The sequence below is a fragment of the Lonchura striata genome, chromosome 8, assembly GCF_050655825.1.
Source record: "Lonchura striata isolate lonStrDom1 chromosome 8, ASM5065582v1, whole genome shotgun sequence".
Taxonomy (NCBI): Eukaryota; Metazoa; Chordata; class Aves; order Passeriformes; family Estrildidae; genus Lonchura; species Lonchura striata.
In genome coordinates, this window is record NC_140710.1 from 1604418 (window position 1) to 1631089 (window position 26672).

The 26672-nt window shown below is 56.2% G+C and overlaps 1 protein-coding gene across 2 annotated transcripts in view; it reads right to left on the minus strand.

Annotated features, from left to right (window-relative positions):
* Positions 1-9966: 9966 nt before the first annotated feature.
* The window catches only part of PDE4B (phosphodiesterase 4B), a 140498-nt gene continuing 123792 nt past the window's right edge, over positions 9967-26672 (minus strand). For both annotated transcript variants that reach the window (XM_021535580.4, XM_021535581.3), the window contains exons 7-15: positions 22736-22829; positions 18313-18491; positions 17845-17943; positions 17561-17725; positions 17237-17336; positions 16366-16520; positions 16148-16270; positions 14330-14512; positions 9967-12007 (exon numbers count right to left, since the gene is read on the minus strand). In XM_021535580.4, the coding sequence (XP_021391255.1) occupies positions 11642-12007; positions 14330-14512; positions 16148-16270; positions 16366-16520; positions 17237-17336; positions 17561-17725; positions 17845-17943; positions 18313-18491; positions 22736-22829 (1464 nt within the window). In that variant the 3' untranslated portion in view covers positions 9967-11641. The remainder of the gene's footprint in view (positions 12008-14329; positions 14513-16147; positions 16271-16365; positions 16521-17236; positions 17337-17560; positions 17726-17844; positions 17944-18312; positions 18492-22735; positions 22830-26672) is intronic.

Consider the following 26672-nt stretch of genomic DNA (forward strand, 5'->3'; position numbering starts at 1 on the left):
GCGGGGCCGGGCACGCCGGGCCCTCCTGGCAGCCGCTGCCGTGCCAGGGCCAAACCCAGCCCGGGCAAGTGTCCCAGAGATGCCAGCCCTGCCCTGTGTCCCCCCATGATGCCAGCCCTGCCCTGTGTCCCCCCTGGTGCCACCCTGCCCCGTGTCCCCCCATGATGCCACCCTGCCCCGTGTCCCCCTGGTGCCACCCCTGCCCTGTGTCCCCCCCGGTGCCACCCCTGCCCCGTGTCCCCCCATGATGCCACCCTGCCCCGTGTCCCCCCATGATGCCAGCCCTGCCCTGTGTCCCCCCTGGTGCCACCCTGCCCTGTGTCCCCCCGGTGCCACCCCTGCCCTGTGTCCCCCATGATGCCACCCTGCCCCGTGTCCCCCCGGTGCCACCCCTGCCCTGTGTCCCCCCATGATGCCACCCTGCCCTGTGTCCCCCCTGGTGCCACCCCCCATTCCCGACTGTCCCCGGAGCTGTCACTGCGCTCAGCCTCAATTCTGGGGATCCCGCCTGGCTTAGCCAAGAAAAATCGGGATTTAAACCCGTCCCTGGCAGACCCAGCTCCCAAACTCCGGATATTTTATTATTCTCCCCTGGCAGGAAAGGGGCTCGAACCCTGCCCAGGGCCCCGCCGCTTCCCAAAAAAATCCCGGGATGGGCACCGTGGGTGCCCGGAGGAGCCGCCCCTGCTCTGGGGACAGCCGCGCGTTCCGCCGCTCGGAGCGCGGATGGAAAACCCGCCGGCACCAGCGTCCTTGGGATCATCCCGGCAGCCCCCCGTGCCCGTCGGGGCTTGTCCCCGCTCAGGACATCGTTTTTCCCCATTGAAAAAATAATAATTTTTTTTTTTTAAAGGCATTTTTCATTCATGAAAATCAATTTTTTTTTTTGCCCGATTAAAATAGCAAAAAATTAAAAATAAATTTTTTTTCCCCTCCTGTTTAAAAAAAATCAATCTAAAAGGCAAGCACCTCCAAGGGTGTGGGGAAGGCAGTTGTGGAACGGGATTATGGAACAGATGGTTCCTTTAATCCCTGCCAGGAGCTCCTGTGACCTCCCTGCCCCGCTGCCAGCCCCGTGCCCCGCGGAATTCCGGCGGCAGTGCCAGGCTGGGCACAGCCCGTGGGATGCCGCCCCCGAAACCGCCCCAGGAGCCAGGCTGGCACCCCCGGCAGGAGATGCCAGGGATGCACGGGCACCTCCCGTGCCCGAATTCCTCCTGGGCACACCAAAATAACACAACCCCCCCCAAAAAAATTCACGGAGCAGCTGCGGGGCCCCGGAATTCCCATCGCTGGCAGTGCCCGAGGCCAGGCGGGGTCAGCAGCGATCCTCGGGGAGGGTGGCAGGGCTGGCATGGGATTTAAGGTCCCGCCAGACCTAAATCCGGGAATTCCGTGACCCCACATCCCGGGCCAGCCCCTGGCACGGCTCCGGGGGCTGCTGCTCCTCGGGAAAACGAGGGGAGCCGGGATTTCCCCGCAGATCCCTGCCCAGGCCAGCCTGTGGCTAAAATACCCTTTTGGCCAAAATCCACCCGGGAATTTTGGCTGCTGCTCCCCCCAGGCAGCTCCAGCTTCCCCTGGATCCGTGGGGCAGATCAACGCTGTGAAACTCCTCCTGCCAGGGGGGCTGACCAAAACCCCCCTCCAAAATTAACCGAAATAACCAAAATTAACCAAAATGAACCCACAAAGCCGCTCCTGGAACGGGCTCTTTCCAAGATCAGCTGGCACAGGGAGAGCCTGGGGGGGGCAGCTGCCACCAAACCCCTCTCCCCGAGGCAAAGCCGATATTCCAAAAACCGGAATTCACAATTCCACTCCCAAACCCCCCCACAGCCCCGCTGAGCTGCCTCAAGGACAATTCCCATGCCAAGCCCCGGGAATCTCCAGCAGCTCCCGAAGGAGAGGCACGAGGAGCTGCCAGCAGCAGATGAAGCCAAGGGGCTGAGGATGTAAAAAAAAAATCGAAAATAAATAAAAAACCCAAATAAAAGCGGCAGCAAATGAGTCAGGGCTGCATTACTCATCTGCCGGCGGAGTCAGCCGCGGCTCCATGTGACAGCGCGGCCCCGCAGAGCGCCGGGATTTGCTAAAAAAAACCAAATCCTCGGCCCGGGCAGGGCAAATCCCGCCTTGGGAGCGCCCAGGGGCGGCTGGCATCGCCCTGGCACGGGCCGGGATCAAATCGGGAACCGGGGCGGCCGCGCTGCCGGGAGGATCCCCGGGAATTCGGGAATCCGGCCCCGCTAAAAGCGAATTTCAGGGACAAGGGCAGGGCCACCTCCCGCTGTCCCGGAGCTCCAGCCCGGCCCTGGGCACTGCCAGGGATCCAGGGGCAGCCCCAGCTGCTCTGGGCACCTGTGCCAGGGCCTCGCATCCCCACGGCCAAAATTCCTTCCCAGTATCCACCTAAATATTCCCACTCCCAGCCATTCCCTGTTCCTGTCCCTCCATCCTTGTCCCCAGCCCCTCTGCAGCTCTCCCGGAGCCCCTCCAGGCCCTGGCAGAGCTCGGAGCTCTCCCGGAACAATTTCCAGGAGTTTTTCCCCAAAAGAAGGAGGCTGGGAGAGGGGAGAGCCCCAGGAGGAGCTGCCCCAGCCCCACACGAGGGGCACGGAGGGGACCAGCCCAGCCCCAGCTCCCAAAATCCCAGTGGCACCTCCAGGAGCCACCCGGGCAGGCTGAACCCCAAGAGGGAGCGCCCCAAAAGCTCCCGGGGCGGGCCCAGCCTGTGCTGGGGGAACAAAGGATTCCCCGAGCATCCCGAGGATCCCGGCAGGAACAGGAACCCCAGCCCCAAAACCCCAGGGGAACCCCTGCACACCCCGCAGGGGATCCCACCTGCTCCTGCTCCTCCTCCCCGGCTCCAGGATCGCCCCCGACCCCACCTCCCCCCTGATAAGCGCGCACTAATCAGGGTAATTAGCACCACCCCCACGGGCACCAGGTGCGGCTGCCCCGGCATGCTCCAGGACGCTGAGAATTGATTAATTTTTATTCTTCAGGGAAAAAAAAAAAAAAAAGTGTTCAGGAGCACTGGCAAAGGCCTCGTGCAGGCCTGGGGGGCTGCAGCCATTTCACACCACCCGAAATATGATCGAGCCCCTTGTGGGGCTGATCCCTGGCAGCGGCAGCCCGGGATGTGCTTTGGGATGGGATGGGATGGGATGGGATGGGATGGGATGGGATGGGATGGGATGGGATGGGATGGGATGGGATGGGATGGATCCATCCCCTGCGGCCCCGGGCTCAGTGCTGCCGGTTCATCCCCTGCCCACGCCACTCCAGGGCTCTGGAACGGAGCTTTTGCCTCCTTTAGGGGAAATTTCTCAGCTGTGTAAAGAAATCCAGAGAAACAAATTCTGCCCTGGCAAAATCCCGAGCTTCAGGAATGCCCTTGCAGCCTTTCATTAAAATTTATTTTGTCTTTGGGTAGCGGCCTGATCACCTTTGGGTCTGCCTGCTTGGACCACACCAATAAAGAACATTGAATTCTTCTTAAAATTAATTTATTCCCGGAAAAGAAACGGGATGGGGAGGGGGCAGAGGTGGGGGGCGGTGCTGGGAAACATCCGGGGCAGCAAAGGCAGAGGCAGCCCCGGAGCGTCTGCTTCCAGCTGTGCGGGATCCCAGCTGTGCAGGGACCCAGCTGTGCGGGATCCCAGCTGTGCAGGGACCCAGCTGTGCGGGATTCCAGCTGTGCAGGGACCCAGCTGTGCGGGATCCCAGCTGTGCAGGGACCCAGCTGTGCGGGATTCCAGCTGTGCGGGGTCCCAGCTGTGCGGGATCCCAGCTGTGTGGGATTCCAGCTGTGCGGGATTCCAGCTGTGCGGGGTCCCAGCTGTGCGGGATCCCAGCTGTGAGGGATTCCAGCTGTGCGGGATCCCAGCTGTGCCCGGCTCCGCGGGTCCCCGCCGTGTCCCCGGAGCGGCCGTTCCCCGTTCCCGGGGCGCTTCCCGGCTCTGGAGCGCCCCGCGGGCTGCGCAGCGCCGGCAGCTCGGCAGATGGAGCTGTGCAGCTGCGCAGGACGGGATGGGGCCGGGCAGATGTGCGGGAGCCGGGCAGATGTGCGGGAGCCGGGCAGATGTGCGGGGGCTGGGCAGATGTGCGGGGGCCGGGCAGATGTGCGGGAGCCGGGCAGATGTGCGGGGGCCGGGCAGATGTGCGGGAGCCGGGCAGATGTGCGGGGGCTGGGCAGATGTGCGGGGGCCGGGCAGATGTGCAGGGGCCGGGCAGATGTGCGGGGGCCGGGCAGAAACCCCCCCAGCAGAGGGGAAGTTGGGCAGCGGGGCTTGGGGACAGGGACGCCTTGGGAATTGGAATTCTTGGGTTTGGGCTCCTCGTGTCAGCCCAAAAGGGACATTTGGGAGAGCTAAAACACCCAAACCCACCCCAAACCCACCCCAAACCCACCCAAACCCACCCAAACCCACCCCAAACCCACCCCAACCCACCCAAACCCAAACCCACCCAAACCCACCCAAACCCAAACCCATCCCAAACCCACCCAAACCCACCCAAACCCACCCGACCCCACCAGCCGGGCCTCCCCGCCCCCGTGTCCCCCGGCGTCCCCAGTGGCGGAGCGGCTGTCCCGCCTCCCCTTCCCCGGGAGCCGCTGCCAGGAGCGCTCGGCCCCGTTCCAGCGCCGATAAAATCTGCCCTTGGTGCGCCTGCCCGGCTCCTTCCTGTTTGTGAGCTTCGCGTTTTCTCTTCTCCTTCCTCGCCCGCGGCAGCTCCAGGCGGACTCGGCTCCCCAAACCCCTCGGCTGGCCCAGGGCTCCCGGCGCTCTGCTGGAGCAGGACCTGGGGATGCTCCGTCCCAGGCAGGGGGACACGGGGCTGTGCAGCAGGGACAGAATTCGGAATCGCTGAGGCTGGAAAAACCCTCGAGGCCACCGCTGACCGTGTCCCCGAGTGCCACATCCACATGGATTTTAAATCCCTCCAGGGATGGGGACCCAGCACTGCCCTGGGCAGCTGTGCCAGTGCCTGGCCACCCTTGCCATGAAGGAATTTTCCCACATATCCAACCTAAACCTCCCCAGGTGCCACCGTTTTGTCCTGTCCCTTGTCCTGGCTCTGTCCCACATCACCGGGGAGCCACGCTCATCCCTAACTCCCAGGGAATGGGGGAAAAGGACACGGAAATCCAGCTGCACCCCCGGGAGAGCGGGCTGAGCTGGGGAAAAGCAGCAGGGCTGCTTTATTGTTTATTATTTTATTTCTCTGCAGCTCAGCCTCCATGAACAACGGTGACCTCGGGTCAGAAGTTTCCTGGCAGTGGCAGGGGCTCTGTGGGACCCTTGTCCCCCCGCCCCGGGAAGGGCTGGAGCTGCTCCCACTGCTCCCAATCCCTGGGATTGCTGCCCTGGGTGCGCTTAGGGCTGCTGGAAATCCCCCTGAAATCCCAGCTCCGTGGCCTCAGCGGGAAAGGACGTCCTTGGGGACAAGGCCAGCTGTCCCCCGGGGCTGTGGGTGACATCTGCGGCTAATGGTGGCAGCACGGGGGGGACAGATCCGTGTCCATCCCTGTCCCAGGAGGGCGCAGAGCCGAGCTGGGTCCCGCAGCTCCCACCCCGCACTGGCAGGAGCTGCGGGGAGCGCCTGGCAGAGACCCCAGGGATGGGAGAGACCCCAGGGATGGGAGCGGCCCCCAAAGAGGGGAGAGACCCCCAGGGATGGGAGAGACCCCAAAGAGGGGAGAGACCCCAGGGAGGGGAGAGACCCCAGGGAGGGGAGAGACCCCCAGGGATGGGAGAGACCCCAGGGAGGGGAGAGACCCGAGGGATGGGAGAGACCCCAGGGATGGGAGAGACCCGAGGGATGGGAGAGACCCCAGGGATGGGAGAGACCCAAGGGAGGGGAGAGACCCCAGGGATGGGAGAGACCCCAGGGATGGGAGTGGCCCCCAAAGAGGGGAGAGACCCCCAGGGATGGGAGAGACCCGAGGGATGGGAGAGACCCCAGGGAGGGGAGAGACCCCCAGGGAGGGGAGAGACCCCCAGGGATGGGAGAGACCCCAGGGATGGGAGAGACCCCCAGGGATGGGAGAGACCCCAGGGATGGGAGAGACCCGAGGGATGGGAGAGACCCCCAGGGATGGGAGAGACCCCAGGGATGGGAGAGACCCAAGGGAGGGGAGAGACCCCAGGGAGGGGAGAGACCCCCAGGGATGGGAGCGGCCCCCAAAGAGGGGAGAGACCCCCAGGGATGGGAGAGACCCAAGGGAGGGGAGAGACCCCAGGGATGGGAGAGACCCCCAGGGATGGGAGAGACCCCCAGGGATGGGAGAGACCCCAGGGAGGGGAGAGACCCCAGGGATGGGAGAGACCCCAGGGATGGGAGTGGCCCCCAAAGAGGGGAGAGACCCCCAGGGATGGGAGAGACCCGAGGGATGGGAGAAACCCCCAGGGATGGGAGAGACCCCAGGGAGGGGAGAGACCCCAGGGATGGGAGAGACCCCAGGGATGGGAGAGACCCCAGGGAGGGGAGAGACCCCCAGGGAGGGGAGAGACCCCCAGGGATGGGAGAGACCCAAGGGAGGGGAGAGACCCCAGGGATGGGAGAGACCCCAGGGATGGGAGAGACCCCCAGGGAGGGGAGAGACCCCCAGGGATGGGAGAGACCCCAGGGATGGGAGAGACCCCAGGGATGGGAGAGACCCGAGGGATGGGAGAGACCCCCAGGGATGGGAGAGACCCCAGGGATGGGAGAGACCCCAGGGAGGGGAGAGACCCCAGGGATGGGAGAAACCCCCAGGGATGGGAGCGGCCCCCAAAGAGGGGAGAGACCCCAGGGAGGGGAGCGCCACATCCCTGCTCCCCTGCCACGGGAGGAACCCGTGCGAGCCCCACGGCAGCTCTGGATGTCAGCGCGGAGAGCAGCGCCAGGGGAACCCTCATCCCCTGAGGAACGTGCTGCCTTCAGATGAGAAGAAAAGGCGACCTGGTTCCAGGGACAGCACGGCAGCCCGGCCTCGCCCGGCCACTGGGGCCACAGACACGCACAGATTCCAACGTGGTGGATGCTCAAATGGCGTTATTACCTTATCTCGTGAGGTTAAATAGTCTACAGGGGCTTTGCTACCTCAAGGGAAGAAGGTAGGGTCTCTAGGGTTAGTGTGGAGTGGAAAACTACTGAGTTAGGAGGGGTTACGTGTCTCAGGGGTGATGGATTATATACCAAAGGATGAGGGGGGAAGGGTCTTGCTTTCCATCACACCCCGAAATCTTCCGTTCGCCTGTCCCTGTGTGCCACAGAACGGAGGGCTCTGAGCCAGCGACGCTCCCAGCACCTGGTCGGGGGTTTCCACCCTCAAACCAGGGAGAGCAGAAGGCTCCGGGCTGGTTCTGCGCTGAGCGCCCGCTGGCGCGTTCTCCCGGCTGCTGCTGCGGGGATGGGGCGGCTCGGAGCTGCGGGATCCCGGGGGAGCTGCCTGGCAGAACCAGGTCATGGGAGGGACGGGAATGACGAGAGCACGGCCTGGGGGAGAGGGGGCGCGGGCAGAGCACCCCGGGCACCCACCCTGAGCCCCGTGGGTGCTCCGCCCGCAGCCGCAGCGCCGCTGCTCCCTCCCGGTTCAGTGGTTCCCCAGAAGTGCCGCTGCTGTTCCAGCCCAACCATCCCCGCACATCCCCGCACATCCCTGCACATCCCCGCACATCCCCGCACATCCCCGCACATCCCCGCACATCCCCGCACATCCCCGGGAGCCGCGGGCAGGACTCGGCTCCCCCAGCCCAGGGATGTGGGAAGGATGAGTTGGGGTGAAGGGGATGGTTTAAATTAAAAGGGGAGAGATTTAGTTGGGGTATTGATAAGGAATTGTTCCCTGGGAAGTTGGGCAGGGCTGGGATGGAATTCCCAGAGCAGCTGTGGCTGTCCCTGGATCCCTGGAGTGCCCCAGGCCAGGCTGGACACTGGGGCTGGAGCTCCTGGGACAGTGGGAGGTGTCCCTGCCAGGGCAGGGGTGGGATGGGTGGGATTTAAAGTCCTTCCAACCCAACCCCATTCTGGGATTCTGCTAATCCACCGGGAAAATCAAATCACTACTGGCCCTTCAAGGGGTTTCTACCAAGGAATTTCCACCAAGGAGTTGCAGAGGTTGAAAATCCCGCGGGATCCAGGGGCTGAAGCCCCTTCTGCTGGGCCAGCAGGGATGGACAGGAGGCGGCTGGGTGGGAATGCAGCAGGAGATCCACGCGTGTTTCCCGTCGCTCCACCAGGGAAAGGCAGCGGAGCGGCGCAGGGACACCGCCGGAGCCGCTCTCCTGCCCTGGCACAGGATGTTTTTTACTGGAAAGTCGCTTGGTTTGGGTCAGGCCGGGACATGAAAGCTCCCGCGGGCCGGGCCGTGCGCGGCCACCGCTTCCCGTCTGCGCTCGCCTTCCTGTCGCCTCCGCTGGCACCGCAGGAAGGACGAGGGACCGGGCGTGCCGGGGGGCGGCCGAGCCGCCCGAGCGCTCCTCTGCCCCGGCCGGAGGAACGGCCCCGCCGGGCCAGCGGCGATGGAGCCGCTGCGGATGCCGTGGGAATTCTGGGGTTAGACATGGGAGGGTCTGGGCTGGGACATGGGAGGGTCTGGGTTTAGACATGGGAGACTTTGGGTTTTTACATGGGAGATTCTGGGTTGGGACATGGGAGATTCTGGGTTGGGACATGGGAGATTCTGGGTTTAGGACATGGAAGATTCTGGGTCTAGACATGGGAGATTCTGGGTTTAGACATTGGAGATTCTGGGTTTACACATGGGAGGTTCTGGGTTGGGACATGGGAGATTCTGGGTTTAGACATGGGAGATTCTGGGTTGGGACATGGGAGATTCTGGGTTGGGACATGGGAGATTCTGGGTTGGGACATGGGAGGGTCTGGGTTGGGACATGGGAGATTCTGGGTTGGGACATGGGAGGTTCTGGGTTTAGACATGGGAGATTTTGGGTTGGGACATGGGAGGTTCTGGGTTGGGACATGGGAGATTCTGGGTTGGGACATGGGAGGTTCTGGGTTTAGACATGGGAGATTTTGGGTTTTTACATTGGAGATTCTGCATTTAGACATGGGAGATTCTGGGTTTAGACATGGGAGATTTTGGGTTTAGACATGGGAGATTTTGGGTTTTTACATGGGAGGTTCTGGGTTTAGACATGGGAGGTTCTGGGTTTAGACATGGGAGGTTCTGGACTTCAGCCACAGAAGGTTCTGGGCTTAGGTCATGGCAGATTCTGGGTTTAGAAATGGGACATTCTGTTTAGGACATTGGAGATTCTGGGTTTAGGACATGGGAGGGTCTGGGTTTAGGACATGGAAGATTCTGGGACATTTGATATTGGAGGTTCTGGGTTTAGGACATTGGAGGTTCTGGGTTTAGGACATTGGAGGTTCTGGGTTTCAGACATTGAAGGTTCTGGGTTTAGGATGTTGGAGGTTCTGGGTTTAGGACACTGGAGATTTTGGGTTTAGGACGTTGGAGGGTCTGGACTTCAGCCATGGGAGGTTCTGGGTTTCAGACATTGAAGGTTCTGGGACATTGGACATTGGAGGTTTGGGGTTTAGGACGTCGGAGGTTCTGGGTTTCAGCCACAGGAGGATTTTGCATTTTGGCCACAGAAGGGTTCTGAGTTTAGGCTGTAGGAAGGTTCTGGGATTGAGCCATGGGAGGTTCTGGGTTTAGGGCAGAGGAGGCTTTGGGTTTCAGCCATTGGAGGGTTTGGGGTTTTGGCTCCAGGAGTGTTCTCAGCTGTGGGAGGTTTTGGATTTTGGCCAAAGGAAGGTTCTGGATTTCAGCCACCAGAGGGGTTTGTGTTTTGGCCACATCAGGGTTCTGGGTTTTGGCCCTAGGAGGGTTCTGGGATGGAGACACAGGGGAATTCTGGGTTTGGGGGTCCCATTTTCTGTCCCCTGAGCTGTGGTGACACGGCCCACGCTGCCTTGTAGACAAAAACCCCCTGAAGAGCCGCAGGCTGGGCCATGCTTTCATTTATTCACTTCATATAAAAATCTCTTAAGAATGCGTCTGAACACAATATAGAATACTATAACATACATAGTGTGAAACTTTGGGGAACAATAAAATAACCACCTGGAACAATGCAGTGTTCAACAGACAAACAAACCCATTGATCATGCACAACTGTGCTATTGTCATGAACTAATTAGTCACGAGTTGGACCAAAAAGCTTGAAACATATTTTACAAACTGAGATTGACACCGCTCACGATGCCGGACAAGCTTTGTCAGAGGAAGTTTCACAGCACAATTATTACATCAGTTCACATTATTTTTTTTCTTTTTTTGTCATAGAGATTCACATTGGGTTGTTCAGAAGTTGGAACATGGTGACATTGAACAGCCAGCCCGGGCGTGGGGAGCTCTTTGTTCGGTTCCCTCTCTCCGTGTTCCTGGCAAATTCCCAAATTCGCTGCCCTGGGATGCGGTGTCCCCTCCCCACGGGCGGCTGCCACCCGAATGCCCTTCCTGGGTTGTGTCTGTCTCTTCAGCTATGTTCAGGTTCTTGGACTTTATGCAATACAAAAGGTTACAAGAAAAAAAGGCAACTCTTATTCCGAGTTTTCTACCCCATTAACATCGCCGCCGACAGGCGATGCTAATTCATATAAATTAATAACTTACAAAACATTACAGTATGTACAGTAGGTAATAAATACACTGTTATAAACAGTAATGGAGGTGGTAGAGCTCGAGGCAGTGCAGGAGGAGGAGGAGGAGGATGGTGGACCTAAACCTAGGGAACGTGGACGAGAGGCCAGAGGAACACAAATATCCGAGCGTGCAAATTCCAGGGAGCTGCCGAGGGGGAAGGCGTGTCACACACTGCCTTGCCACGCTTACTCAGGGATGGACTGAGCTGTGCCAGGGGAAAAAAAAAAAACCTGCCCTCTGTCCTGCTCCCCACAAACCCAAACCCCGGGAGGAAAAGAATTCCCGCTGTTCCCAGCGAGGGAACGGTGCACGATGGCACCGCGCGACTCCCAGCGGGTCACCGGGGGGATTAAGAACACACTGAAGGTGCAGTAATGCAAAGCAGAGGGTTTCCCCTTCTGTTCAGTCTGTCAAAGTGATTGACTGCAATAAAATGACAGGTATTGCCCACGAAAAAAAAGGAAGACTGCTTCTGGTAACAGGAAGAATCCAAAAAGTAGCCGTCGCTTCCGGAACACCTTGTGTCGCTTTTGAACTACCAAGCTCCGTGTGTTGAATTAAGAGACTCTTGAAAAGACATGAAAGTGTTTACAAAGAAGGCACACAGGTCTGCAGACAGGTGGACAGGTTGGATATGAGTTATTGATCAGTAGTTTCTATCAGTCTAACTGGTATAAACTCCAAAACTAACAGTATAAAATCTCTCAGTTGTGTGTCAGCGCCGCCTCGGCCCGACCCAAGCCAGCTCTGGGACAACGCGGTGCTCTCGGCTGACCAGGCTCAAACCACAAGGCAAATCACCCGTGCATTTCCTGAGCAACATTCCCTACCCCATCTGTAACCCTGACTCCAATCTCAAGCAGCTGGAGGATCTGCCAGCCCCGTGGCAGAGGCTCAGCCCCGGCTGCAGAGGCTGTCGGAGGCCGATCGCAAGCTCCGCAAGTGTTTCAAAGCCACTCCCGCGGGGCCAGGCCATTATGTGTCCACAGGAGATGTGTCTTCTGTCACAATCTCGATGGTGGCCTCCCTCTGGGGCTCCTCCTCCCCGGGCTGGGCCACGCAGAGCGTCTCTGTATTGCTGAAGTAGCCGAGGTTCTCGCCGTCCTTCTCGGGCCCGTCCGAATCCTCCTCCTCCAGCGTCAGTTCAAACTGGAACTTCTCCATGAGGCCCTGGCAGTCCTGGCCCCGCTCCTCCAGGGGAGGGGATGGGCTCTGAGGTATCATGCTCTGGTACCAGTTCCTGTTGTCCTCCAGAGTGTCCAGGATGTCCTGGGCGTCGGGCTGCACCAGGTCAGCCCACGTCTCCCAGAGCGGGTGGACGATGTAGTCGATGAATCCCACCTGGAAAACAGAGGGACACACACACTTAGGGCAAGGGAATAACCTGCAAAAGGTGCATGTCTGAAAAGTTCACATTACATTCCTTTTACAAGGAAAATAGCAGGAGCAAACCTCCAAACCAGCACAGCCTGATGCAGACACAATTGTCTGACAGCCAGAGCTGCTGGGTTGGGCTGATGAATCGCCCAAAATCAAACCTTGGCTGAAGTGTCACTAAAAGCAGGAGCCAGAAGGAAATTCAGGGGACTGGACTGACCCCCCCAGTGTGGGCAGCAAAAAAGGAGAGGGGGAATCCTGCTCCTCTGCCCTGCTCAGGTGAGGCCCCACCTGCAGGGCCAACATCAGGAGCATGCGGAGCCCAGAGGAACCCCCGGGGCTGCTGCAGGGCTGGAGCCCCTCTGGAGCCAGGCTGGGAGAGCTGGGGGGGCTCCCTGGAGAGGAGAAGGATCCAGGGAGAGCTCAGAGCCCCTGGGAATGTTCCCCTGGAGAGGAGAAGGATCCAGGGAGAGCTCAGAGCCCCTGGGAATGTTCCCCTGGAGAGGAGAAGGATCCAGGGAGAGCTCAGAGCCCCTGGGAATGTTCCCCTGGAGAGGAGAAGGATCCAGGGAGAGCTCAGAGCCCCTGGGAATGTTCCCCTGGAGAGGAGAAGGATCCAGGAGAGCTCAGAGCCCCTGGGAATGTTCCCCTGGAGAGGAGAAGGATCCAGGAGAGCTCAGAGCCATCAAGGGCACTGGAATTGTTGTGCCCGGCCCACGGCTTCGTGCGGGGCGGGGAACAGCCTCTCCCCGAGCCGGGCGCAGATGTTTGCTTTGGGAATTGCAGCCCAGACACAACAGGATGTCAATAGTGTCCAATTGGAACGGGCTGGGCAGGCAGCTCCAGGGAAAGGTGGTGAAAAGTTCCTGCTGCGCTGGGAAAAAGAGACTTTGGGGTGGTTGGAACCCAAAATGTTCCAATGCTCCACGGCGCCGATGGGTGACAATCAGCGCTCGTTAATCAGCGTTTCTTTAAAATCATTGTTTCGGGTCACTGCTCCTTTAAAATCATCCCAAATCATGCAATAATTGGCTGCATGGCTCAGTGCTGATCCTAAAATATTGAGAGGGCATCTCAAGCTTTGAAATATTTGCATATTATTTTCTAATCCACTCCTTGTTTCCCTCCAGCACGGACACACCGCTTCCCTTTCTCCTTTGCCATTCCACCATGGACATTTTGAGCAATTCCTGTCTTTTCTGCACAGCAAAAATGGCATTTGGAAACCTCCAGCACGGACACGCCACCTCCCTCTCTCCTTTGCCATTTCATGATGGACATTTTGCACAATTCTTGTCTTTTCTGCACGGCAAAAATGGCATTTTAAAGCCTCTGGGAAGTGCAGATGTGAAGCAAAGAATGAATTGGAGCTCACATGTGGAGCACATGGGCAAGCCTGGCTGAAGGATTCATTTCTTGTTAGGTTAAGAAATCCGACAGATTTTTCCAACGAAATCACCACGCGGTTGAGTGAATAATTTTGAAAGCACTTGGCCGAGCCCAAGAGGACATTTGGAAATAATTATCATCAATTTTGTTACTTATTCAAGCTGAAAAACCTCAGTGATGACTTGCTGAAGTCATTCAAAAACAACAACCAAGACAGCATTATATAAAGGCTGGAATCTGTTTGGACAAACAATAAATTCCTGGTTTCATTCCAGATTATCCAGGCGAAATTTTATGGCCTGTGCTACGCAGGTCAGAACAAAATCTGACCTTGAAACCATTGTATGAATCAGAACTAGGGATGAGCCAGTTCATCCCAAAAAACCAGAGGCAAATGCAGCTCCTTTTAAGTTTTGCAGGGACATAAATGAATATTTCTGGGATTCACCCTGCACAGGGCAGCTCCAAAAGCCTCTGGTTCAACTGGACATGTGCACTGCAGGATTGTCCTGGATAACGAGTGACAGGCAGGGCTTGGCAGGGTCCTGAGGGGCATCTCAGGTGGGAGAAGCTCCCAGTGCTGCAGATCAGTGGGCACAACCCCGGTGGGCTGAGGAGGGAGCGAGGGCAGGGTGGGCAGAGCAGAACTGCCCTTTCCAGCCCGGGGAACAAAAGGATCCAACTCCCTCTGGAAACTGGGGCACGAGGAGGTGCCAGGGGGATGCAGAGGAGCTGGAAGGGCCTCCCCAGGCTGTGAGAGCCCCAGGCACAGCTGGATGTCAGGGTGGATCAGCAGCCACGCTCCGAGCCCTGCCTCCTCTCCTGGTGGTGCTGCAGGAGCAGCCGAGTTCCAGCCCTGCTCTGAAACGCCAAGAGCTGCAGCTCAGGCCCAATTACCTGGGATTTCTCCACCGAGGCCGTGTGTTTGTCACACATGGGGCTGATCTCCATGCCTCTCTCCCTCTCCTTGTCTCCCTGCTGGAAGAACTCCTCCATGATCCTGTCCGTCCACTGGCGGTACAGCTCCAGAGACTTGGTGGGGTTGCTCAGGTCTGCACAGTGCACCATGTTCCGGAGAACCTGCAATTACATCCACCAGGGAGCTCGTAAGATCAGCTGCAAGAAGAGCAGCCTTTGGAGATGGATCTGCAGAACGTTGCACCAGAAGATTCTCTGATTATGAAACAGACCATAAAAACATCAGAAATGTTGTGGGGCAGCACGTGAAAGAGCTGGAGCTGCTGCAGAGAGCCCAGAGGAACCCCCGGGGCTGCTGCAGGACTGGAGCCCCTCTGGAGCCAGGCTGGGAGAGCTGGGGGGGCTCCCTGGAGAGGAGAAGGATCCAGGGAGAGCTCAGAGCCCCTGGGAATGTTCCCCTGGAGAGGAGAAGGATCCAGGGAGAGCTCAGAGCCCCTGGGAATGTTCCCCTGGAGAGGAGAAGGATCCAGGGAGAGCTCAGAGCCCCTGGGAATGTTCCCCTGGAGAGGAGAAGGATCCAGGGAGAGCTCAGAGCCCCTGGGAATGTTCCCCTGGAGAGGAGAAGGATCCAGGGAGAGCTCAGAGCCCCTGGGAATGTTCCCCTGGAGAGGAGAAGGATCCAGGGAGAGCTCAGAGCCCCTGGGAATGTTCCCCTGGAGAGGAGAAGGATCCAGGGAGAGCTCAGAGCCCCTGGCAGGGCCTGGAGAAGGACTGGGACAAGGCAGGGAGGGACAGGACACAGGGAATGGCTGGGAGCTGAAAAAAGATCAATTTAGGTGCATATTGGGAAGGAATTCCTGGCTGTGAGGGTGGGGAGTCCCTGGAATAGAATTCCCAGAGCAGCTTTGGCTGCCCCTGGATCCCTGGAATGTCCAAAGCCAGGCTGGACAGGGCTTGGAGCTCCTGGAACAGTGGGAGGTGTTGGGTGGGATGGAATGAATTTAAAGTCGCTCCAAACCCAAACCAGTCAGGAATTCTGTGATTCCATCTCCACGGCTGAGCTCAGCTGCCCCAGCCCCAAAGTGCTCACACGGCCCAAGCCTCACACCTGGAGCAGTTGTGGAAGTGTCAGTGGCTTCACACAGGTTTGGTTGGGGATCCAGCTGCTTCCCAACATTCCAAATGCACTTCCATGCTCTCGGGGAAAGAGGTGAAATACTCCCACTCCATGGAATGAGTAACATCCCCTCCACACAGGCACAGAACGGGCCTGACTAAGTGGCCACAAGGATTTAGGCAGCACTAGAGGGTTTGATATAAAAAATATAGAGTTTTCCCAAAGCAGAGAGGTCACCAAAGCAGAGAGCAGAGCAGGATGTGTCTCATCCTGCTCCAGCACTTCCTGGGCACTTCTGCAAACCAAGGATTCAATTACTGAGGGAACAGACTGTCCAGCAGGAATTCCAGCAAGTTCCCAATGAAATTCTTGCAGTGTTGTAACAGCAGAAACAATGGGAGAAAGCAGCAAGGGAATTTAGGAGCTCTCAAAAACTGACCTCAGAATGTGGCATGTTTGCATTTCCAGGTGTTAAAAAAGCCCTAATTCTGGGTTAACACCTAAATAATAGCACCTAAAAAATATGGGACCACCTCATGGTTCTTTTTAGTGCAGAAGGAAATGACTGCTGAGAATTCAGTTTCTCTGTATGATTAATTTCAAAGCCACAGCAAAACCAGGAGTGTGGCTCCTTCATCCTGGCCAAAACACCCCAAATCCAGGGAATTTGGCTGCCTCACCTGTATTCTGTCCGTGTAGTTGTCCAGAAGGAGAACTCCTGAACTGGTCACCTTCTTTGTTTCCACCATAGTCTTCAGATCAGCCAACAGACTCATGTGCTTGGACATATCAGTGGCCAACACCTTTCCAGAATGGGGAAAAAAAACAGGATTTCAGGAGGGGAAGGCACAAAAAATGACCATTTTTGGTTCAGAAGAGGAGGAGGGAGTGGCCATACCATGTCGATCACCATCTTCCTGAGGGTCTGGCGCTGCTTCTTGGTCAGGTTCTGGAAGATGTCACAGTGCTCCTCCTGGAGCAGCTTGAAGCCCACGGCCAGGTGGTGGTTCTCCAGCACGGACTCGTCGTTGTACATCAGGGCCAGCTCGGAATCTGGGCAAGGAACACCAAATGTGGGACTCCAGGCTGGGAAATCTGAGGTTTCCAACGGCCAAGAGGAGCCTTGTTCTGGGCACTGAAAGGTTTTTGTGGGGGAAAGTTTCTTTTCTCATCCCTGGAAGGGTTCAGGGCCAGGCTGGATGGGGTTTGGAGCAGTCTGGTCCTGGGGAAGGCGTCCCTGCCCATGGAATACTGGATGATTTTAGGATTCTGGGATTCTTTTTAACTCCATGAGCGCCAGCCCCAGCCTTTGCTCAGTCCCAGTGACAAAATAATGCTCAGTTGACTCAGTTACAAGTCACTGGCAGCAGAATCCTGTAAAAAATCCTCCCCAAAACACAACAATCCCCACATTTTGGAATCTGCGCTGAGCCTGTGGCAGAGCACAACACGAAGGCCGATATTTGGCTTTCTGGTTGTCAACAGCAGTAGGATTATTTCTCTTATCTTAATGGTAAAGTTTGCACTCAGGGCTGGCAGAGTTATTATGTGTTAGCAAGTAGTAAATATTGACTTTGCAAATTGTGCTACAACGGTTCCCTTTGTCAGGGATTGCATTTTAATTCCTGCTTGAGCCCAAAATGCCTCACTCCTGTACTGCACCGAGTTTGGAGAGGGCAGCACAGCCTGCAAGTTGTCACTGGTGGCACCTAAAAAGCATTCTCATTGCTTTCAGGGTGAAACTCTGAGGGATTCAGAACAAAACTCACTTGTGTTAATCAGGAACTGATTGGAGACCCCGGGGTGATCCACGTCATGGATTGCAGCCGCGAAAATGGCAGCGAGGATTTCCAGATCCGTGAAGACGGCCTAGGATGGAGCAAGAGGAGCCTGTCAGAGGGGTTTTACCTCTCAGCAGCGGGCAGGCTGATTGAGGGCAGCAAATTGTGCTGTCTCAGTGGGTTTTTTGGCGCTGCAGAAAGGAGAAGGTGGAACACAGATCCCTCACGCTGAGGTTTCCCAACGATGGGAGCGCTCGGAAGAGCCACGGGTGCCCACCCCACGCTGAAAGCCAAGGCAAGCAGGGCACTCACATCCAGGGCAGGGGTGGAGAGCAGCACGTGGGTGGACTGGGCCACGTCAGCAGCGTGCAGGCTGTTGTGGTAGGCCACGTCCGAGTGGTAGTGGTCCTCCAGGGTCATCATGTAGGTCACGAACGTGTCCGACGAGATCTTGAAGGTCTTCAGCAGATCCCTCTCCTGAGGGGGCAGAGCAGAAACACCCGGCTGAGAGCCAGCCCAGGCAGGGGAGCAGAGGGGAACTGGGCACGGGAATTCCCCTGGGAGCAGCAGGGAAGCTGCACTGCAGGAACACACACCTGGAATATGGCGTACATGATGCAGGTCAGCGGCCGGTTGTGGGAATACCTGGCCACGTTGAAGATGTTGAGGCCCCACTTATTCAGGTCTTCCAGCTCCTTTGGAGAGCACCAAAAAATAATGGTTGGAAATGGTTTGTCCAGGCAACTCTGCATTTGCCCCAAAAGTTGACAAACATGCAAATGTAATGGTTATTGTAATTATGTAAGTGCTGAATGTGTGAGCTGCATGAGCACAGAGTAACTGTGAAGGGCTGGCTTTGTGTTCCATAATTGCTCTCCTCAGCCTTCAGCACCTTTTTTCTTTCATTTTAGGGCTATTTTCATATATTTTTAAATGTGAAATACACTCTTAAGGCTAATTACAGCATTTCTAATGGGCACATCACTTCAGGGATACCGATTCCAAGGGGGGAAAATCCATTCCCAGCTTCCAGATCCTCCCAGAAGAGCAGGAATCTCTCCTACCTTGGCCAGGTGATCTTCCTTTTCTGTCTTCACCCCAAACCGTGAGATGCTGGTGTTGTTTAAGCTCGAGCTGTGCATCAGCTTCTTCACCCCACTGATCTGTGTCATGAGCTGCTGCTTTTTCTTCTTCTCCCTGTCCTTCTGGGTGGGAGAAGGGATCTCCACATCGTTCTGCTTGTCTGGAACAGAGCAGGGGGACATGAGTCAGCACCGCGTGAGCTCTCAGCACATCCCCCAAAATCTGCCCTCCAGCTGCAGCCTCTGCTCCCCACTTCAAACCCGGGGGTTCTGCTGATTTTGGGATCCAAAATTGAATTTAAAAAAGCAGTTACAAAAGCTCTGGTTTTGCTCTCTTGCAGCCACTGTGTGGTTTGGGGACGCTGGGCATGGCCAGGAATGTCTCTCTGGGCATGGATGTGGCACCTGGGGACACGGATGATGCTGGGAATGGTTGGACCCCATCATCTCCAACCTAAAGATTCTGTGATTTTCCATGCCTGAAATGCAGCAGGTTCTCCTCGGGGATAAATCCCAATTAATTTTATTCCTTATTTGCAGGAAAAGAAAAGATACGTTCAATAACAATTTTTTTTTCCTGAATAAGGTAAAACCACATTTATTCTCCATATTTTCACTTTTTAGAGTGAATATCCCCTGCTCTTAAAACCAGTAACAAATGGGTGTCACTGATCCATTAAAGATTTTTCCTTTAGAAATTTGTATGGAATAGCATCCAAAGCACAGGCTAAATGCCCGTTGCCATTCTCAGGGAAAATCACAGCTTTATGCACACGAAGAGGCCCAAACCTGGCTGCTTGGCAGACGTGTTTAGCAAACAAATACATCTCAAATCCACGTGGTGTTCACTGCCCTACAGCTGAGTTCTTCAAGCACAGTCCCAGCGGCTCACGACTTCCACCCCTGCCATTTCTCATGGATTTTACCACAACCTCTGAACACCTTGAGGACCTCCAGAGGCTTCCAGGCAGGAGCTGCTTTTGCCTGGGTTTAATCAAACCCCTCTGAAACCCCAAGCAGCAGCAATTAGCAAAGGAGTCATCATTCACAGCACGGCCGGGCTGACACCAGAGGGTGTTCCCTGCATTTTGCTGAGCCACCGAAGGACTTTCCCCTCCATAATCTCCTTAGCAGTGACCAAGGCAGCACCAAATGGCCACTCGGGAGCAGAAGTCCCTGCTTGGTGGCACCAGGGTGCCCAGGGGGTGGCAGTGCCCCTCGGGTGTGCTGGGGAACCTCTGCTGCTCCTCCCTGCCCTCCCCAGCCCTGTCCTTGCTGGGAAGGCAGGGCTGGACCCTCTGGCCCTGCCCGGAGCCTTCCCGGCCCATTTCAGCACGGAATTACAGAATAAATGGGATGGGAGGAAGCTTAAAGATCATCTGGTTCCATCCCCTGCCACGGCAGGGACACTGCCACTGTCCCAGGGTGCTCCAGCCTGGCCTTGGCACTGCCAGGGGTGTTGGGCACCTGTGCCAGGGCCTCATCCCCTCCACAGGGAACGATTCCCAATTCCCAGTCTCCCATGCATCCCTGCCCTGTGGCAGTGGAAGCCATTCCCTGCGTCCTGTCCCTCCCTGCCCTGATAAAATCAAAAGGCTGAATGAAGTCCCTCAGTCTGGCTTTAATATCTCTGAACTATCCCCAGCTTTGGAGATAAATGAGTGTCCTCCTCACTCGCTTCTTTTTCTTTGTTTGTTCAACCTTCTCACGTGCAGGCTCCTGTTATTTTGGGCGTCCATTTAATTTAATTAAATTTTAGGAAGGAAAAAACTAATTCATAAAATTAGTTACCCGTACCAGCACGACTTCCTGAAACAACTGATGATCCTTTCAAAAGCTTCCCTCGTTTTTTTTTTTTTTGAGGATGAGCAGCCAGGCTGCAGTCTGGAGAGCCTGAACCCCTCAGCAGTGCCAGCCCTGAGTGGCCTCACACGGGGATGTCACTGTCACCGGGCACGGGAATGGACAGAGCATTGCCAGCCCTGCCAGGGCACACGGAGCTGCCCGAGCTTGGGAACAGCAGGAATTCACACCTGGAGCTGCTGGAGAGAGCCCAGAGGAACCCCCGGAGCTGCTGCAGGGCTGGAGCCCCTCTGGAGCCAGGCTGGGAGAGCTGGGGGGGCTCCCTGGAGAGGAGAAGGATCCAGGGAGAGCTCAGAGCCCCTGGGAATGTTCCCCTGGAGAGGAGAAGGATCCAGGGAGAGCTCAGAGCCCCTGGGAATGTTCCCCTGGAGAGGAGAAGGATCCAGGGAGAGCTCAGAGCCCCTGGGAATGTTCCCCTGGAGAGGAGAAGGATCCAGGGAGAGCTCAGAGCCCCTGGGAATGTTCCCCTGGAGAGGAGAAGGATCCAGGGAGAGCTCAGAGCCCCTGGGAATGTTCCCCTGGAGAGGAGAAGGATCCAGGGAGAGCTCAGAGCCCCTGGGAATGTTCCCCTGGAGAGGAGAAGGATCCAGGGAGAGCTCAGAGCCCCTGCAGGGCCTGGAGGGGCTCCAGGAGAGCTGGAGAGGGGCTGGGGACAGGGCAGGGAGGGACAGGACACAGGGAATGGCTGGGAGCTGGAAGAAGGTAAATTTAGGTGGAATATTGGGAAGGAATTCCTGGCTGGGAGGATGGGGAGGCCCTGGGATAGAATTTGCCTCTGGATCCCTGGCAGTGCCCAAGGCCAGGCTGGAGGGTTTGGAGCACCTGGGACAGTGGGAGGTGTCCCTGCCAGGGCAGGGGTGGCATTGGGTGATCCTTATGGTCCCTCCCCACCCAAACCAGTCTGGAATTCTGTGACTAAAACAAGCCCAGAGCTGACCACCAGCCAAATCCCTGCACTGGCCCCTCTGTGCACAGCCCTGCTTGAATTCCCTCTTTGAATTCCCTGCTTGAATTCCCTGTTTGGATTCATGCTCGGGATTCAGCTGAGCAATACAATCAATGCATCCCCACAAAGCAGCTCCAAACTTCCATGGATTTTTAATGCTGTCCAGTGTCCTAAATGCAGGCAGCAGCTCCAGCTGCAGCTGGATATTGGAATCACTTTAAAACTCTTAATGGCAATAATTGTGTGTCACACAGGGAACAAATTCCGGCCCTTCCAGCCTGGGGGCATGAATCCCCAGCATCCACGGGCACTCAGCCTTTGGAGCTGCTGGATTCAGGGATGTCCATAAATATGAGGCTCCTCATTTTAGAAGCAAATGGTCACAAATGCTGAAGCTGCTTCCTGAGCAAATCCAATTTATTCTAACAAACGTTGACACAGAGGCTCCATTCACGTCCGTGGAGCTGTGAGCTCCTACAGAATGAATGAAATGCAAAATATTCGGTCTTTTTTTTTTTTTTTCTCCTGACTTCTGGTTGCAAAATGAGCAGATTTACATAAAGCAATGGAGAAAATTCATTTTTTCATTGGGGGTGATTCAATCTGAGCCCCATCTCCAAGGGAAGGTGCAGCTGGTGGCAGCAGTGGTGGCAGCTGGCCCTGGGTGACTTTGTCCTTTCCATAAGGTCACGGCAAAAACCCAGCATTGCATAAGGCAGCCACCACCTGCAGCCCCAGGAATCCTCCCAGAAACAGCTCAGGAATCATCCCAAGGCTGGGGAAGGAATTCCTCTGGGGCTACACTTCCCCAAGCAGCATCTCCCCCTCCCCGCAGCCGACTGAAGTGAACACCCGCAGATTGAAGTGAACACCCGCAGATTGAAGTGAACACCCACAGATTGAAGTGAAAACCCACAGATTGAACACCCACAGATTATGAAAACCCACAGATTGAAGTGAAAACCCTCAGATTGAAGTGAACACCCGCAGATTATGAACACCTGCAGATTATGAACACCCGCAGATTGAAGTGAACACCCACAGATTGAAGTGAACACCCACAGATTATGAACACCCACAGATTATGAAAACCCACAGACTGAAGTGAAAACCCACAGATTGAAGTGAACACCTGCAGATTGAAGTGAACACCCGCAGATTATGAACACCCACAGATTATGAACACCCACAGATTGAAGTGAAAACCCACAGATTATGAACACCCGCAGATTGAACACCCACAGATTGAAGTGAACACCCACAGATTATGAACACCCACAGATTGAAGTGAACACCCACAGATTATGAACACCCGCAGATTGAAGTGAACACCCACAGATTGAACACCCACAGATTATGAACACCCGCAGATTGAAGTGAACACCCACAGATTGAAGTGAACACTCGCAGATTGAAGTGAACACTCGCAGATTATGAACACCCGCAGATTGAAGTGAACACCCACAGATTGAAGTGAACACCTGCAGATTGAAGTGAACACCCACAGATTGAAGTGAACACCCACAGAGGGGAGCTGTGCACGGGGCAATCAGCCTCCCTTCACCCTTCCCCAGCCCCAAAAAAGCAGTTCCTTACCCAGGAAGGTGTTGGAGATGTACTCGGACACTTGGTTGCCGGAGCGGCTCATCTCGGACAGGTGGGTGAGCTCCCGGTTCAGCATCCTCTTGAACTGTGAGGGGGAGAGCACAGGAAAATGGCATTTTTTTATGGAATCCTCTCCCAAATCCACGCCTCGGTAGCACGGGAGGCTCCCCCAGCCCGCAGAATCCCGGGGATATTCGGGATGGAGTCGCTGCCAGATGGTTTCATTTCCACCCTGCTCGGCATCACCGTGGCTGGGTCTTTCTTTTCAGCCCACGGAATAAATTTTCCTCCAGAGATGCTCGTTAATTGTTACAGTCACAAACGAGGGGAGAACGATTCAGATAAACCTCAGATTTTTTATCTCGGGTTGACATTCCCCATCCCTAAACCACCTTTTGTTCTGGATTTTCTACATTTGCTCCGTTTTGTATTAAATAGCTGCATATCCAGAGGAGAAATACGCCCTAAATCTGAATATCATACAGCAAAATGTGGGATTTGGGCATGATTCCCTTAGATATTCATGCTGTGATCCTGCTGATTTTATAATCCAACATTTTCACTGCTGCATCATTTTAACCTGCAACACCGAATTCCCAAAAAAAAAAAAAAAAAAAAAAAAAGACATCCATGGACTCTGCATGCACACTACACACACAATTAGCCAAAACACACAAAAATCAGCATTTTTAAAGCATAGTTTCCTCACAGAGGCTTTCTCCAAGCAAAAAAACAGCAACAACAAATCGTTAATTAATAATCCTTCAAGGACTTCAACCCACCTTAATGTAACCCCAAGACACAGATAACAAATAATTGGCTTCAGGCATTTTGGAAAGCTCCTGGAAAAGCGGCGCAAATCGCGGCTCCGACGGGAGAGGAGCGCTTCCCGATGCCCAAAACTCAGCGTCCATGCGAGGCGGGGATCCCGCGGGAAGCGGCGGCCGCGGATCCCAGCCCGAGCATCCTCCGCCCGCCGCGGCTGGATGCGGGATGAGAGCCGGGGAGGCGCAGAGGGACCGGAACGGACCCGCACGGATCCAGCCGCGTGCCGGGAAGGGCGGGGGGGGGGGGAATTTGGGGGAATTTGGGGGGATTTGGGATCAGCTCCTGAAGGGGGTCCCCGATCCGCAGGAGCGCGGCTCAGCGGAGCGGGGAAGTGATGCTGACTCCGCCAACACAGCCATGTTTTATGGGAGAATTAAAATGGAGGAAGCTCCGGGAATATTGAAATAAGGGGGGGAAAGCAAGCAGCAGTCTCCTCTCCATTCCTGCTTTGCTTGAGTCCTGGTCCCTACAGAGACTTTCAAAATATTCCCAGCTGGATTTTAAAAAGCGTTTTTCACATTTTCAGTGCGATCGGGGTTTTCCTCCTCTGTGGCAAAAGGGCAAAATGCAGCAATGCAGCAAAATGTCCCTTCACAAACTGAAATGCCCTTCAGACGAGAGGCACAAAAAATAACCACCTTAAATCTGTAACTGCAATTCATCAATTCATACATTCATTCTTAAAAGAATGCATCTGTCATGTCCCTGCCCAAGGCAGGGGGTGGAACGAGATGAGCTTTAAGGTCCTTCCCAGCCCCAACCACTCTGTGATTCACAATCCAGATTTCAATATTGAATCAGTTCTGCAGCTTTTGTTTCAAGCAGACAAGCAATCCCTTTATGAGGAACCCAAAGAAGATCCCCTCGTGCTGGGGTCAGTGGGAGGTGCAGCTCTGCCCTGCTCAGGACGTCCTTGGTGATGGTGCTGGGAACACAGCACACGCCAGGGGCCAGGATTCCCAAAAGAAAAGAGCCAGCTTTGCTGTGAAACCCTCTCCCGACTCCAGCTGCCTCTCCTGGGATGGTGGCACGAGGCTGCCCCACGTGAGGCGTGGGCACTGCCCAAAATCCTGGTCCTGCTCCCCCCGAGAGCCCAGGCTGGACAAGGCACGGCTCCAGAGCATCCAGGTGGGATTCCAGCTCAACCTTGGGCCACGTGCAGCAAAGGAAGCTGTGACCCACCTGCTCCTCTCCTGAAATTCAAAACAGGCAGAGGTGGGAAGCTGATGGCACCTCCCTTTCACCTGTGCAGCCCAAAGGTGGGGAGTGACCTGCTGGACCAATGCCACCCCTGTCCCTGCTGTCCCCTCCCACTGCAACCTGCCAGTGCCAGGGAAACGGAATCCTGGAATGGTTTGGGTTGGAAAGAACCTTAAACCCACCCAGTGCCACCCCTGCCATGGCAGAGACACCTCCCTCTGTCCCAGATTGCTCCAAACCCTGTCCAGCCTGGCCTTGGGCACTGCCAGGGATCCAGGGGCAGCCACAGCTGCTCTGGGCACCCGTGCCAGGGCTGTCCACCGTGCCAGCCTGGAATTCCTTCCCAGTCCCACTCACACCATCACACTGTGAGACCTCACACTGCAGGAAAGTCAAACAGCTTAAATCCTGTCCCAGAGGATACAGGAAGGAGAGGGATGTGGAGGTTGGCATCCCACGGGGTATGGACAGCAGAGGGATGAGGAGGTTGGCATCCCACAGGATACAGGAAGGATTGGGATGAGGAGGTTGGCATCCCACGGGATACAGGAAGGAGAGGGATGAGGAGGTTGGCATCCCACGGGATACAGGAAGGATTGGAATGAGGAGGTTGGCATCCCACGGGATACAGGAAGGATTGGCATGAGGAGGTTGGCATCCCACGGGATACAGGAAGGAGAGGGATGAGGAGGTTGGCATCCCACGGGATACAGGAAGGATTGGAATGAGGAGGTTGGCATCCCACGGGATACAGGAAGGATTGGGATGTGGAGGTTGGCATCCCACGGGATACAGGAAGGATTGGGATGTGAAGCGTTTTGGCTGCCCAGGAACGCCTCCCACAGCACTGGGCCCTGGATTTTGTCCCACAGGGTCCCCACTCCACCTCCTGCCAACCACGAGGGACAAAAGCCTTTTGGAAGTGCCCAGAAGAGGCTCGGAGAGGAGCAGGAGGGGCACAGGAGCATGTGCTGCAACACTCCCTGCAGCCCAGCACGTGCTGCAACACTCCCTGCAGCCCAGCACGTGCTGCAACACTCCCTGCAGGCCCTGCAACATTCCCTGCAGCCCAGCACGTGCTGCAACACTCCCTGCAGGCCCTGCAGCATTTCCTGCAGCCCAGCACGTGCTGCAACACTCCCCGCAGGCCCTGCAGCATTTCCTGCAGCCCAGCACATGCTGCAACATTCCCTGCAGGCAGCAGAACCTGGAAGGACCGGGAGGATCAAACCCAGCTGAGCTCCCTGGAGCTGTGGGAATCCCCTCAGGATTTGCAGTTTCTTGGGATTCGTCACCCCGACGATGCTGGCACCTAAGCAGGATTTACTTTACCACACGCCCCCTCTCCAAAAACACCGAGGCACCCCGGATGCTCCACTGCTCGTGGCGGGTTTTTGGGATTTTTCCTCATGCCAGGACGCTCTGGAGCGGCGCTGCTTCCCGGGAATTGCCCTGCAGGGATCAGTGCCTTATGCCATGTGCAACCCTCCTGGAGCAATCCCGGCCTTAAACGGAAAACAAACAGATTGCAGGGGGTGAGGAGAAAATTCCAAACGCAGGGAATGGGGCTTTGGAGAGCGCCGCCTGCAATTACGGTAACGCCCGCAGCCACGCGGGAATTACGGTAATGCCCATCTGCGGTGCTGTTATTTTCATTAATTTCCGTAATTAATGACAGCCCCCGTGCCTTTTCCAAAGGAAGTTTGCGCTGATAAAGTCGCCAAGAGATGGGAATCAGGAGTGTAGGGATGAGGAGGGGATGCTCACCTCAAATCCGGGGGGTTTCCCTTAAAAAGGAGAAAATCAGGAGATGCTCAGCCTCCTGTCCCTCCACCCCAAACTCTGACCATGCAATTAACGCCTTTAACTGACGGGAGGAGTGCAGATAACACCACTAAGA